The 14,441-nt window shown below is 42.3% G+C and overlaps 1 protein-coding gene across 1 annotated transcript in view; it reads left to right on the top strand.

The window, feature by feature from the left end:
- Window positions 1-14,441, top strand: part of LOC117343172 (mucin-5AC-like) — a 61,801-nt gene that overhangs the window by 23,805 nt on the left and 23,555 nt on the right. The window contains exons 14-21 of the mRNA XM_033905505.1: window positions 311-498; window positions 1,374-3,344; window positions 4,491-5,174; window positions 5,485-5,544; window positions 6,555-6,781; window positions 7,165-7,291; window positions 9,818-10,105; window positions 10,413-14,231. Of these exons, the coding sequence (XP_033761396.1) occupies window positions 311-498; window positions 1,374-3,344; window positions 4,491-5,174; window positions 5,485-5,544; window positions 6,555-6,781; window positions 7,165-7,291; window positions 9,818-10,105; window positions 10,413-14,231 (7,364 nt within the window). The remainder of the gene's footprint in view (window positions 1-310; window positions 499-1,373; window positions 3,345-4,490; window positions 5,175-5,484; window positions 5,545-6,554; window positions 6,782-7,164; window positions 7,292-9,817; window positions 10,106-10,412; window positions 14,232-14,441) is intronic.

Raw genomic sequence — 14,441 nt, 5'->3', positions numbered from 1 at the left:
ACAATCTGATACTTTAGTAAATTATTGAATTATTATATGTCATTAATGTTGATAATTTTATTGGTTGATGTCATTGCAATGCAACTCAAATTAGAGTATTTCAGCTGTTCTCTTTTTAAGTTAGCTAGTTGTTCAGAGAATATGATTAGTCCATCTTTCCCAAATTATCTTATCACAGTATGTCACACACATTAGTTCATGTGGTATTTTTGTGGGGTTATGCAGGAGGTATATGTTAAACTGACTATATAACAGTGTTAATAAATTAGAAGAAAATCTGTGTAATGGAAATACTTTCTTTCTGAAACAGTTTCTGTGGCCAGGGAGTTATAGCCAAAGTGGAGTGTTACCTGGCAGCTGGTAACACCCCTGCCTACAACAGTGGAGAGAGCACTACCTGTAACATCAAGACTGGGTTCTCCTGTAAAAATGTGGAGAACTATCCATTCTCTTGTCAGGATTACAAGATCAAGTATCAGTGCAATGAGCTCTGTACATGTATGTAGTTTATAATCCTTTTTGTACCTGTTTCAAATGATATCAAGCACTTTAATAAGTTCTTAGCAAGTTGTATTTTTTTTATTCGAAAATGCATTTATTTATTCAACTTGGATTATATCATTTGAAAATGCATTTCTTTATTTAGCTTGGATCATTGGGATTTTTCACAGTAGTAAGTTCCCGTATTTCCAGGGAATAATGCATGTTATGTTGCAGGGCATCCAATAGACCCTGGAAAGTATATGTATACATATTTGACTCCCAAACATCAGATCTGACTCTTGAGATTAATGGGACATATTTGACTATGATTTGACCCTTCCTATTTCTGAGAAATAGTGATTTGACTTGTGAAATTACTAAAAAATGAGGGTCAACTGGATGTCCTGTTCAGCTGGTAGGGCAGACTGACATAAAAAGTGACTAAATTCCTACAGCAAAAGGATATTGGTTCATCAATTTTAAACTCTCTTTTAAGAATTAACAATTTCTGTATACTTGGGTATAAGTGTTTGATAAGTTTCAAAATTATAGTGACCATATTTTACATGTTTACTGCAGGCAATCGTGAAATTGTGAAAACCGTGAAATTCACTCACTTGTTATTGCCACTGAGCTGTGGTGAAGTATAACATAAAGCAAAGGTTTTCTTGTCTGCAATATATACGATTTGAGGCTCCAAAGTAAACAAGATCAAGACAATTTATAATTTAATGTTTGGAACAATTATCAAATCCAGAAATGATGAATTCAGTGATTATACAGATGTAAGCTAAGATGAAGTATTATACACTGTTGTACTGTTGAGATAACAGTACTGTGCTTGATAGAAATAAATGAAATATTTCATGCCATTTTTTTGTTCCAAACAGTTACCAAGCCAACAGGATATGATCGATATTCTACCACACCTCAGCCTGGGCTTGGACCTAATGGTCATCCAACAGCTGGTCCGGGATTAGGACCTGATGGAAAACCAACAGCTGGTCCAGGATTAGGACCCAATGGTCAACCCACAGCTGGTCCAGGATTAGGACCTGATGGAAAACCAACAGCTGGTCCAGGACTAGGACCTGATGGTCAGCCCACAGCTGGTCCAGGATTAGGACCTAATGGTCAGCCCACCGCTGGACCTGGAGTAGGACCTAATGGTCAACCCACAGCTGGTCCAGGATTAGGACCAAATGGTCAGCCCACTGCTGGTCCTGGAGTAGGACCTAATGGTCTACCCACAGCTGGTCCAGGATTAGGACCTGATGGAAAACCAACAGCTGGTCCAGGATTAGGACCCAATGGTCAGCCAACAGCTGGTCCAGGATTAGGACCTGATGGAAAACCAACAGCTGGTCCAGGTTTTGGACCAAATGGTCAGCCCACAGCTGGTCCAGGATTAGGACCTGATGGTCAGCCCACTGCTGGTCCAGGTATGGGACCTAATGGTCAGCCCACTGCTGGTCCAGGATTAGGACCTGATGGAAAACCAACAGCTGGTCCAGGTTTTGGACCCAACGGTCAGCCAACAGCAGGCCCAGGACAAGGACCCAACGGTCAACCCACAGCTGGTCCAGGATTTGGACCCAATGGCCAGCCAACAGCTGGTCCAGGATTAGGACCTGATGGAAAACCAACAGCTGGTCCAGGAGTAGGACCCAATGGTCAACCCACAGCTGGTCCTGGATTAGGACCTGATGGTCAGCCCACAGCTGGTCCAGGTTTAGGACTCAATGGTCAGCCCACTGCTGGTCCAGGATTAGGACCTGATGGTCAGCCCACAGCTGGTCCAGGTTTGGGACCCAATGGTCAGCCCACTGCTGGTCCAGGATTAGGACCTGATGGAAAACCAACAGCTGGTCCAGGTTTGGGACCAAATGGTCAGCCCACTGCTGGTCCAGGATTAGGACCTGACGGAAAACCAACAGCTGGTCCAGGTTTTGGACCAAATGGTCAACCCACAGCTGGTCCAGGAGTAGGACCCAATGGTCAGCCAACAGCAGGCCCAGGACTAGGACCTGATGGTCAGCCAACTGCTGGTCCAGGTTTGGGACCCAACGGTCAGCCGACAGCAGGACCAGGACTAGGACCCAACGGTAAACCCACAGCTGGTCCAGGATTTGGACCAAATGGTCAGCCCACAGCTGGTCCAGGAGTAGGACCTAATGGTCAACCCACAGCTGGTCCAGGATTAGGACCTGATGGAAAACCCACTGCTGGTCCAGGTTTGGGACCAAATGGTCAGCCCACTGCTGGTCCAGGATTAGGACCTGACGGAAAACCAACAGCTGGTCCAGGTTTTGGACCAAATGGTCAGCCAACAGCTGGTCCAGGAGTAGGACCCAATGGTCAGCCGACAGCAGGACCAGGACTAGGACCCAACGGTCAACCCACAGCTGGTCCAGGATTTGGACCAAATGGTCAGCCCACAGCTGGTCCAGGAGTAGGACCCAATGGTCAACCCACAGCTGGTCCAGGATTAGGACCTGATGGAAAACCCACTGCTGGTCCAGGTTTGGGACCAAATGGTCAGCCCACTGCTGGTCCAGGATTAGGACCTGACGGAAAACCAACAGCTGGTCCAGGTTTTGGACCAAATGGTCAGCCAACCGCTGGTCCAGGAGTAGGACTCAATGGTCAGCCAACAGCAGGCCCAGGACTAGGACCCAATGGTCAACCCACAGCTGGTCCAGGAGTAGGACCCAATGGTCAACCCACAGCCGGTCCAGGATTGGGACCTGATGGTCAGCCCACTGCTGGTCCAGGTTTGGGACCCAATGGTCAGCCCACAGCTGGTCCAGGATTAGGACCTGACGGAAAACCAACAGCTGGTCCAGGAGTATTACCAAATGGTAGGTTTCGACAATGGAGAGGATGAATTTAGTGATTATGTTTTGGATAGTTCCATCAGTATGATTCTATGATTAGTCTCATTTAGCCAATGTAAATCATCAAACTATTACAACACCATGTGACCTATACGTTCTGTGTCCCTTATGACTTTTCATTACCTTTGATCACTGCTTTAAGTTCTGTCACTAGGTAAAATTTATATTTGGCTCCATTTGTCTTATACATCTTTGTTAATAGACTAGTTGATATAGTGATTTGAAGGTTAGGGGTCATATGACATACAGGTTACTGTGACCTTGTTTTTTTACTTCACTGTTTTGAGTAGGATTTGTGGATGTCTTATTGACATTTTCTATTTAATAATGATATTGATTAATAATGATTGATGTTGGCTTAAAACTAAAAGAAGCAACAAATAAGACTGTTTGGAGACCATTTTTGTTAGTGGAAAGCCTTAGAAGTCTATTATTTTTTGGATTTTCAAAAATTTCATGCAGAACAAATATTCTAATTTTGAGCACCATAGTTTCTGTGAGGAAAGAAAGGTTCATTTTCAGATGCTTTAGATGTGTAAAATATTAAAAAACAACTTGTCTGGATGCTATAAGAATGTTTTTGATTAAGATGATTAAGGTGTATATTTGACAGGATATATGTTGTTCTGGATGTCTATGATTTTGACTAGTGGTTGGAATATGTTCGCAGTTGTACACACAAGTATTCTTCATTGAAGATTTTAATAAATCTGTCCTCTACATGGTATTATAGATATGGATGGTGATTATTTAATATATAGAATTTTTTTTTCATTTTGATGCTTTCCTTATTGAGGTCTTGCCATTTGAGTCAATATTACTGACCAGAAGTACAGCTTTACTAGTATGCCTATGCAAATTGTTTATCAGATATTTAATTTGATTATTCAAAGTGGATGGGACAAGTATGCAAAGATAGTATCGATGTGCAGTTTTTTGACTTCCAGTATTCATTCTCCTAATATCAAAATATACTCAATATTGGAATTATTTCATTCCATTATAGATAAATATATATGTTCTTTTTATTGTAAAGGGAATGCATACATTTTTTGAGATTTTTAATGAAATATTTTCATTATTTTCAATGCTTTGTTTTGTATGTATTAGGTACTCCCACCCCGGGTATGACCGACATCAGTACGCCTACTGCTGTAATCACACAGTGTACACAGAGCCGCTGGTCTAGTTGGATGAACCAGGATAACCCATCTATTGGTGATGGTGACCACGAACAGGCCAGACAGAGTGACCTTGAGGACTTCTGTATTGGAGGCAAGGTTGCGAAAATTGAATGCTACACATCGGATGAGATCAACCCTATTCCATTCTACAGCACAGGAGAAGTTGTCACATGTAATCTGGCATCAGGTCTCACTTGTCTTAATGCGGAGAACGCCCCTATACCTTGTAACGATTATAAGATTCGCTACTACTGTGAATGCTCGCCTCATGTCACTTCTGCTGTGACACCAGCCAAGGTTCCCACTACCGCCACACCATTTTTCGTCCGTTGCGGCTGGTCTTCCTGGTTGAACAGTTACACACCAGAAAGCCGCCTAAACAGCGGAGATTTCGAGACAATCAGTGGACTGAAGTTGAAGTACGGCCTGTGTAAGGACATTATTGATGTTCAGTGTCGTGTCCATGGAAGCGAGGCACCTCTGGCTCTTGCTGGACAGACGGGTGTAACATGTGATGTGACCAATGGGCTAAGGTGTTATAATCGTGATCAGCAGAATGGCCAGTGTGAAGACTACGAGGTCAGAGTCATGTGCTGGAACAATGACTATTGTAAGTATATACTATTGACAAAAGATTGGATGAATTTACAATAATATCTTATAGTTTTCTTGTATTTTAATAACCAAACTTTTTTTGTGAAAACAAAATAATACATGAAGGAATTGCTTGCTAAAAGGAAAATCAAAGCATATATAATTAATTAATGATAAAGATAACTTTCCTGTCTTTTCTCGTCCGTGTTATACATGTAATAGTATTGCTACTTTGAATTTCAAAACAAAATCTATGAAATTATTAGAATTCTATTGTTTTCTTTATTTGGTTTGTTAAAGATAGACTACCTTTCTTTTATCATTAGGTAACCCAGGAATGATCTCCACAACACCAGGGACAAATATTGTGGTAGACTCAACCACAGGTAATCATAATAATGCATGAGGTTTAAAGTTTATATTGGAAGTAATGTCAAGCTGTTGATTAATTATTTATATACACTTCACTTTATAACAATAACATGACAAGCACTGAATTGTTTAGTGTTTGTTTTTAGCAATTATCGGGCCACAATAGGTCAGTCAGTCAGAGTGCTGGTGTCCTATAAATTTCTGATTCCCATGAAATACTGACCCAGGTCAGTATTTTATGGGGGGTCAAAATTTTATATGACACCGGCCACATAGCCTCAGGTGAAAATTTGAGGTGCGTGGTTTGACTATCCCTTTCCATGTCAGCTTGTGTTTCTCGGACGCTGAGAAATTAGCCGGTCTGTGCTTATGTGGTTGTGTCCTTGGGCAAGTCACTTTACCCTTATTGCTCTGGATTGCATGTAATGTTCAGTAAGGTAGTCACCAACTACTACAAGGATACCCAGCCAAAATGACAACGGCAGTTCACGGGGTAATAAACCCAGCTAGCATATTAGAGATCATAGTTATATGATAGAAAATGTAAAGAAAATCAGGTCTTAAGTTGATAATTGAAATTGACAGTAATGCAAAATTTTGTTTTGAAGTTTATTCTCCCGACACTTTTCTCAGACTGATACAAAACCTGTACAAAAAGAAAAATATGTAATTTCAAGAAGGGGTGATGTGTATAGCTTAATTGACTTGAGCAGGCATAAATATACAACTGATTAACTATTTTATATGAAGATTTTAGGGACTTTGACTTCCACATAGTCTATAAATAAATTAACAGACTGCTCATTATTTTACACATACATTGAAAGACTGTTTCATCCCATTCTTGATATCAAAGATTTTATAAAGTCTACCATCTAAAGATTTTGATGGTCATCATCAACAAGTCTTAAGTAGCCATCAATAAGTGTATATGGTACATATGGTACATCTCTCTGCGTGTCAAATTATTTTATAAAAATTTTGTAGACTAAATGTAACTTTTTTTTTTTTTTTGTGGTTTCAGCGGTGTGTGCACCAGGTGAGAGTCTGCATGCATGTGCATACAAGTGTGGGGACATGTGTGACAGTCTATCCAGCCTGTCTGACAGCTGTAAGAATAGCGATGCATGTGTGCCTATGTGTAAGACCGACACTTTTGCCTGCCTGCCCGGAGAAAAACTCAAAGACAAAGGTACCTGTATTCCTGAGTCAATGTGTCCATGCAGAAAACAGGATGGCTCTATTGCAAAGGTAATTTCTGAGATATCGCTTTATTAAAAAAAAAAATCAATTTGTTGGATAACAGTGGAAATTAAAATTCAGTAGATTAATATAGAATGGAATTGGATAATTAATTATTTATGTTACAAAATCCTGTTATTATTAATATTTTAGTCTTTAAAGGGCAATAAAATATTTTATTTCAGAGAGTGATATAAAGTTTAATGAAAATTTGCCAAATCAAGTTAAGTTTGAACCAAATTTGTTGTGCAGGTAAAAGTTAAATGTTAATTATCAAGTATGTGATGCATAAAGTGCATACCTTGTACTGCTGGCCATGGTTTGACACCAAATGATGCAGATTTGATCTACAGTTACTGTATACTTGTAACAATCCATCAATCTTTTAACAGCCTTTTGAGACATGGACCAACCCCTTTGATGAGTGTTCAATCTGCCGCTGTTTCAACAATACTGTGAGCTGCATCCAGGACTCTGGTTGTCTGAATACAACACCAGAACCTTCCCCACAACCTGGAGGTGAGATGCAACATCATCTTAACAGCAAGGACGAAAAACATCCATCTTTTTATTTTCACTTACCAATAACAATATTAACCAATTTATTATTGATGAAAAAAAATCATTATTCCTTTTAAAAAGATTGCTTAAGTCTTTTGGAATGACAAAATTTAAAGAAAAAATATTGATTAAAGTGAATTGTTTTAAAGCCAGAGATTTAAATCCTATTAGATACAATTGTGTGATATGACACACTGTCTCTTCATCATCTGTAGATATGTTATCACATGGCCCTTTTGTATACTGACTGTTGATATGACATGTCTCTTCATTATCTGTAGATATGATATCACATGGCCCTTTTGTATACTGACTGTTGATATGACATGTTTCTTCATTATCTGTAGATATGTTTCTTATTCATTCAGTTTTTTATGTCAAAGTTAAAGTAACTGGTCATTTGAATTATATAACACTCCCAATCTTGGATATCTTGAAGTTATTTCATGACCCTACTGACTTTGAGGTAATAAGGCTCAACTGTATAATTACCAAGGTATTAAGACTACAACAGATAATCTTTAACTAGTCTAATAATGGTTACAATATTTATCTAAACTAAGCCTCCTCCCCAAGTTTAACTAATAACGGTTACTGTATTTATCTAAACTAAGCCTCCTCCCCAAGTTTAACTGATAATGGTTACAGTATTTATCTAAACTAAGCCTCCTCCTCTAGTTTAACTGATAATGGTTACAGTATTTATCTAAACTAAGCCTCCTCCTCTAGTTTAACTTATAATGGTTACAGTATTTATCTAAACTAAGCCTCCTCCTCTAGTTTCACTTATAATGGTTACAGTATTTATCTAAACTAAGCCTCCTCCTCTAGTTTAACTGATAATGGTTACAGTATTTATCTAAACTAAGCCTCCTCCTCTAGTTTAACTGATAATGGTTACAGTATTTATCTAAACTAAGCCTCCTCCTCTAGTTTAACTGATAATGGTTACAGTATTTATCTAAACTAAGCCTCCTCCTCTAGTTTAACTGATAATGGTTACAGTATTTATCTAAACTAAGCCTCCTCCTTTAGTTTAACTGATAATGTTTATTGTATTTATCTAAACTAAGCCTCCTCCTCTAGATTTAACTGATAATGGTTACTGTATTTATCTAAACTAAGCCTCCTCCTCTAGTTTAACTTACATGTATAATGGTTACTGTATTTATCTAAACTAAGCCTCCTCCTTTAGTTTAACTGATAATGTTTAATGTATTTATCTAAACTAAGCCTCCTCCTCTAGTTTAACTTATAATGGTTACAGTATTTATCTAAACTAAGCCTCCTCCTCTAGTTTAACTGATAATGGTTACAGTATTTATCTAAACTAAGCCTCCTCCTCTAGTTTAACTGATAATGGTTACAGTATTTATCTAAACTAAGCCTCCACCTCTAGTTTAACTTATAATGGTTACAGTATTTATCTAAACTAAGCCTCCTCCTCTAGTTTAACTGATAATGGTTACTGTATTTATCTAAACTAAGCCTCCTCCTTTAGTTTAACTGATAATGGTTACTGTATTTATCTAAACTAAGCCTCCTCCTCTAGTTTAACTTATAATGGTTACAGTATTTATCTAAACTAAGCCTCCTCCTCTAGTTTAACTTATAATGGTTACAGTATTTATCTAAACTAAGCCTCCTCTAGTTTAACTGATAATGGTTACTGTATTTATCTAAACTAAGCCTCCTCCTCTAGTTTAACTTATAATGGTTACAGTATTTATCTAAACTACGCCTCCTCCTCTAGTTTAACTTATAATGGTTACTGTATTTATCTAAACTAAGCCTCCTCCTCTAGTTTAACTGATAATGGTTACTGTATTTATCTAAACTACGCCTCCTCCTCTAGTTTAACTGATAATGGTTACTGTATTTATCTAAACTAAGCCTCCTCCTCTAGTTTAACTGATAATGGTTACTGTATTTATCTAAACTAAGCCTCCTCCTCTAGTTTAACTGATAATGGTTACTGTATTTATCTAAACTACGCCTCCTCCTCTAGTTTAACTGATAATGGTTACAGTATTTATCTAAACTAAGCCTCCTCCTCTAGTTTAACTGATAATGGTTACAGTATTTATCTAAACTAAGCCCCCTCCTCTAGTTTAACTTATAATGGTTACAGTATTTATCTTAACTAAGCCTCCTCCTCTAGTTTAACTTATAATGGTTACAGTATTTATCTAAACTAAGCCTCCTCCTCTAGTTTAACTGATAATGGTTACAGTATTTATCTAAACTAAGCCTCCTCCTCTAGTTTAACTGATAATGGTTACTGTATTTATCTAAACTAAGCCTCCTCTAGTTTAACTTATAATGGCTACAGTATTTATCTAAACTAAGCCTCCTCCCCTACATTAAAACTTGTGGGTTGGCCCATTTGCGAACCACTCTTTAAAATGGATGATTCTGAAAAAAGGAAGAAGGCTTATTTGTATTATTGTATTGATAATTTTTTTGCTTTTTATTTGTAAATAGCAAACCCCACATTCGTCCATCCTGCTTGTACCTGGACATACTGGATCAATGTGGATTCTCCTGCCACTGGAATGGGTGACATTGAGTCCCTGTCCTCAATCCGTGAAGGTCATTCATTCTGTGATAACCCCATCCAGGTTGAGTGCCGCGTTGTAGCCACACACACTGATGCCACCCTCTCAGGCCAGAAACTGACATGCGATCTTCAAACTGGACTCCAATGCCGCAATTGGGAAAATAGCAATACATGTAAAGACTATGAGGTCCGATTCTTCTGTCCATGTACAAGTATGTCATTCTTATACATTAGCTTTATACAAGGTTCATGCTCTTTAATATTTACAATTCTGACATTTTTCTGTATATAACAAAACCTACTCCTAAACACACTACTTATTTGGTGGAAAAATAATACTAATGGAAACATTCTTGTTTACATGTAATATATCAAATCTATTTTGTTCTACTTCTGGTGAAAGTATATGCAGTGTTTTTTTTGTTTAGATAAAAGCATTATACATGCCATTGAAGAGATGATCATAATGGTATAGAACCTAAGTATTTCACTAACAAACAAGAATTGTCATTTATACAGCTCCTGCCCCTGGATTAGGACCTGATGGCAAACCAACAGCTCAACCAGGAATAGGGACAAATGGTCAACCCACTGCTGGTCCAGGTTTAGGACCAAATGGTCATCCCACTGCTGGTCCTGGATTAGGACCTGATGGCAAACCAACAGCTCAACCAGGAATAGGCCCCAACGGTCAGCCCACAGCTGGTCCAGGATTAGGACCCAACGGTCAACCCACTGCTGGTCCAGGATTAGGACCCAATGGTCAGCCAACAGCTGGTCCAGGATTTGGACCTAACGGTCAGCCCACAGCTGGTCCAGGATTAGGACCTGATGGCAAACCAACAGCTGGTCCAGGAGCAGGAACCAATGGTCAGCCCACAGCTGGTCCCGGATTAGGACCCAACGGTCAGCCCACAGCTGGTCCCGGATTAGGACCCAACGGTCAACCTACAGCTGGTCCAGGATTGGGAACTAACGGTCAGCCCACAGCTGGTCCAGGATTAGGACCCAACGGTCAGCCCACAGCTGGTCCAGGATTAGGACCCAATGGCCAGCCCACTGCTGGTCCAGGATTAGGACCCAATGGTCAGCCAACAGCTGGTCCAGGATTTGGACCTAACGGTCAGCCCACAGCTGGTCCAGGATTAGGACCTGATGGCAAACCAACAGCTGGCCCAGGAGCAGGAACCAATGGTCAGCCCACAGCTGGTCCCGGATTAGGACCCAATGGTCAGCCCACAGCTGGTCCAGGATTAGGACCCAACGGTCAGCCAACAGCTGGTCCAGGACTAGGACTTAATGGTCAGCCCACCGCTGGTCCAGGTTTAGGACCCAATGGTCAGCCCACTGCTGGTCCAGGATTAGGACCTGATGGTCTGCCCACAGCTGGTCCAGGTTTGGGACCCAATGGTCAGCCCACTGCTGGCCCAGGATTAGGACCTGATGGAAAACCAACAGCTGGTCCTGGATTAGGACCCAATGGTCAGCCTACAGCTGCTCCCACTTGTGGATGGTCTCCCTGGTTAAATACAGATAACCCAACAATCATGAAGCCTGGTAAGGTAATGGCTGGAGATTTTGAGACTCTATCCAGTCTAAGGAATTCCTTGCCTCTATGTAGCTTCCAAATGATGACCAGAATTGAGTGCCGTGTAGCTACTAGCCACCTGCCATACACTGCTAGTGGAGAAATTGTAACTTGTGACAGAATTAGAGGTCTAAGATGTAGAAACGAATTACAGAGGGATAAGAAATGTCAAGACTATGAGGTACGAGTCTTCTGTGACTGTAAGATTATTCCCACCGCTGGTCCAGGATTAGGACCTAATGGTCAGCCAACAGCTGGCCCAGGATTTGGAACCAATGGTCAACCCACAGCAGGCCCAGGATTAGGACCCAATGGGCACCCTACAGCTGGTCCAGGAGTTGGTCCTAATGGTCATCCAACAGCTGGTCCAGGATTAGGACCTAACGGTCAGCCCACAGCTGGTCCAGGTGTAGGACCTAATGGTCAGCCCACAGCTGGTCCAGGACTAGGACCTAATGGTCAGCCCACAGCTGGCCCAGGATTAGGACCCAACGGTCAGCCAACAGCTGGTCCAGGATTAGGACCCAATGGTCATCCCACCGCTGGCCCAGGACTAGGACTCAATGGTCAGCCCACTGTTGGACCTGCATTCTGTGGATGGTCAGTCTGGATGAATGGTAACAAGCCTAATGATGTCGCAGAGCTGGAGCTATTTGTTGACCTACGCCAACAGTACAGATTCTGTGACACTGATGAAATAACTGCAATAGAATGTAGGAAAGCTGGTTCCTCATTATCTTACACTGAGGCTGGACAGTCAGGTATTATTTGTGATTTCCATAGAGGAGGACTCACTTGTATCAACAGCAGACAAGGTGCCACAGGAGGACGTTGCTATGACTATGAAGTTCGAGTGTTTTGTGAACCACGAGGAATAGACTGTTCAACACTACCAAAACCTTCAACAGCTGGTCCAGGTTTAGGACCCAATGGTCAACCAACAGCTGGTCCTGGTTTAGGACCCAATGGTCATCCCACAGCTGGTCCAGGTTTAGGACCCAATGGTCAGCCCACAGCTGGACCAGGATTAGGACCTGATGGAAAACCAACAGCTGGCCCTGGATTAGGACCCAATGGTCAGCCCACAGCTGGCCCTGGATTAGGACCTGATGGAAAACCAACAGCTGGCCCTGGATTAGGACCCAATGGTCAGCCAACTGCTGGTCCAGGATTAGGACCAAATGGTCAACCCACAGCTGGTCCAGGATTTGGACCAAATGGTCAGCCCACAGCTGGTCCAGGAGTAGGACCCAATGGTCAGCCCACAGCTGGTCCAGGAGCTGGACCCAATGGTCAACCCACAGCTGGCCCAGGTCTAGGACCCAATGGTCAGCCAACAGCTGGCCCTGGTTTAGGACCTGACGGAAAACCAACAGCTGGTCCAGGACTAGGACCAAATGGTCATCCCACAGCTGGTCCAGGACTAGGACCAAATGGTCAGCCAACAGCTGGTCCAGGAGCTGGACCCAATGGTCAACCCACAGCTGGCCCAGGTCTAGGACCTGATGGAAAACCAACAGCTGGTCCAGGACTAGGACCAAATGGTCAGCCCACAGCTGGTCCAGGAGTAGGACTTAATGGTCAGCCAACAGCTGGTCCAGGAGTAGGACCCAACGGTCAGCCCACAGCTGGTCCGGGAGCTGGACTCAATGGTCAACCCACAGCTGGCCCAGGTCTAGGACCTGATGGAAAACCAACAGCTGGTCCAGGACTAGGACCAAATGGTCAGCCCACAGCTGGTCCAGGAGTAGGACTTAATGGTCAGCCAACAGCAGGCCCAGGATTAGGACCCAATGGTCAACCGACAGCTGGTCCAGGAGCTGGACCCAACGGTCAACCCACAGCTGGTCCTGGTGCAGGACCCAATGGTCAACCCACAGCTGGTCCGAGTCTAGGACCAAATGGTCAACCCACAGCAGGTCCAGGATTTGGACCCAATGGTCAGCCCACAGCAGGTCCAGGAGCTGGACCCAATGGTCAGCCCACAGCTGGTCCAGGATTAGGACCTGATGGAAAACCAACAGCTGGCCCTGGATTGGGACCCAATGGTCAACCCACAGCTGGTCCAGGATTTGGACCCAATGGTCAGCCCACAGCTGGTCCAGGAATAGGACCCAATGGTCAACCCACAGCTGGTCCAGGATTAGGACCTGATGGAAAACCCACAGCTGGTCCAGGATTGGGACCTGATGGAAAACCAACAGCTGGCCCTGGATTGGGACCCAATGGTCAACCCACAGCTGGTCCAGGATTTGGACCCAATGGTCAGCCAACAGCTGGTCCAGGAATAGGAACAAATGGTCAACCCACAGCAGGCCCAGGATTAGGACCCAACGGTCAGCCCACAGCTGGTCCAGGAATAGGAACAAATGGTCAACCCACAGCTGGTCCAGGATTAGGACCTGATGGAAAACCCACAGCTGGTCCTGGAATAGGACCCAATGGTCAGCCAACTGCCCAGCCTACAATCTGCTCTGAGACTTACTCACCATGGATAAACCAGGGTAACCCCAACATTGATGATGGAGACCATGAGGTGTCTGCCCTGCAGTACCAGAAACAGACAGACTTCTGTAGCTTTGGTACCATCAGTGGAATAGAATGTTGGGACGTGACCCTGGATGCTCCTTCTGAATCCTCTGGGGAAGTCATCAAGTGCACAGTTGCTGATGGACTTGTGTGTTCCAATGCTGAGAACTTCCCTATCCCCTGTACCGACTACAAGATCAGATATAGATGTGACATATGCCGTAAGTTATTATTGAATGTTAAACCGAATCTTAAAAACCCTCATTAATTTTAAAGGAATAATTAATTAGTTCAGAAACAAGAGGGTATATGAAGGAGACAGACTTAACTCAAAATTTTTTATATGTAGATTTAGGGGTACAATCATATCTGAGAAATTGAAAGATGGCGAAGTCACCTGCCTTATAACTTGGTTTATATCCCTTACTTTT

This window comes from Pecten maximus, chromosome 15 (genome assembly GCF_902652985.1).
Source record: "Pecten maximus chromosome 15, xPecMax1.1, whole genome shotgun sequence".
Classification (NCBI taxonomy): Eukaryota; Metazoa; Mollusca; class Bivalvia; order Pectinida; family Pectinidae; genus Pecten; species Pecten maximus.
Note: the sequence above shows the minus strand (reverse complement) of the source record. Positions and strands in the feature narration are given on the sequence as shown.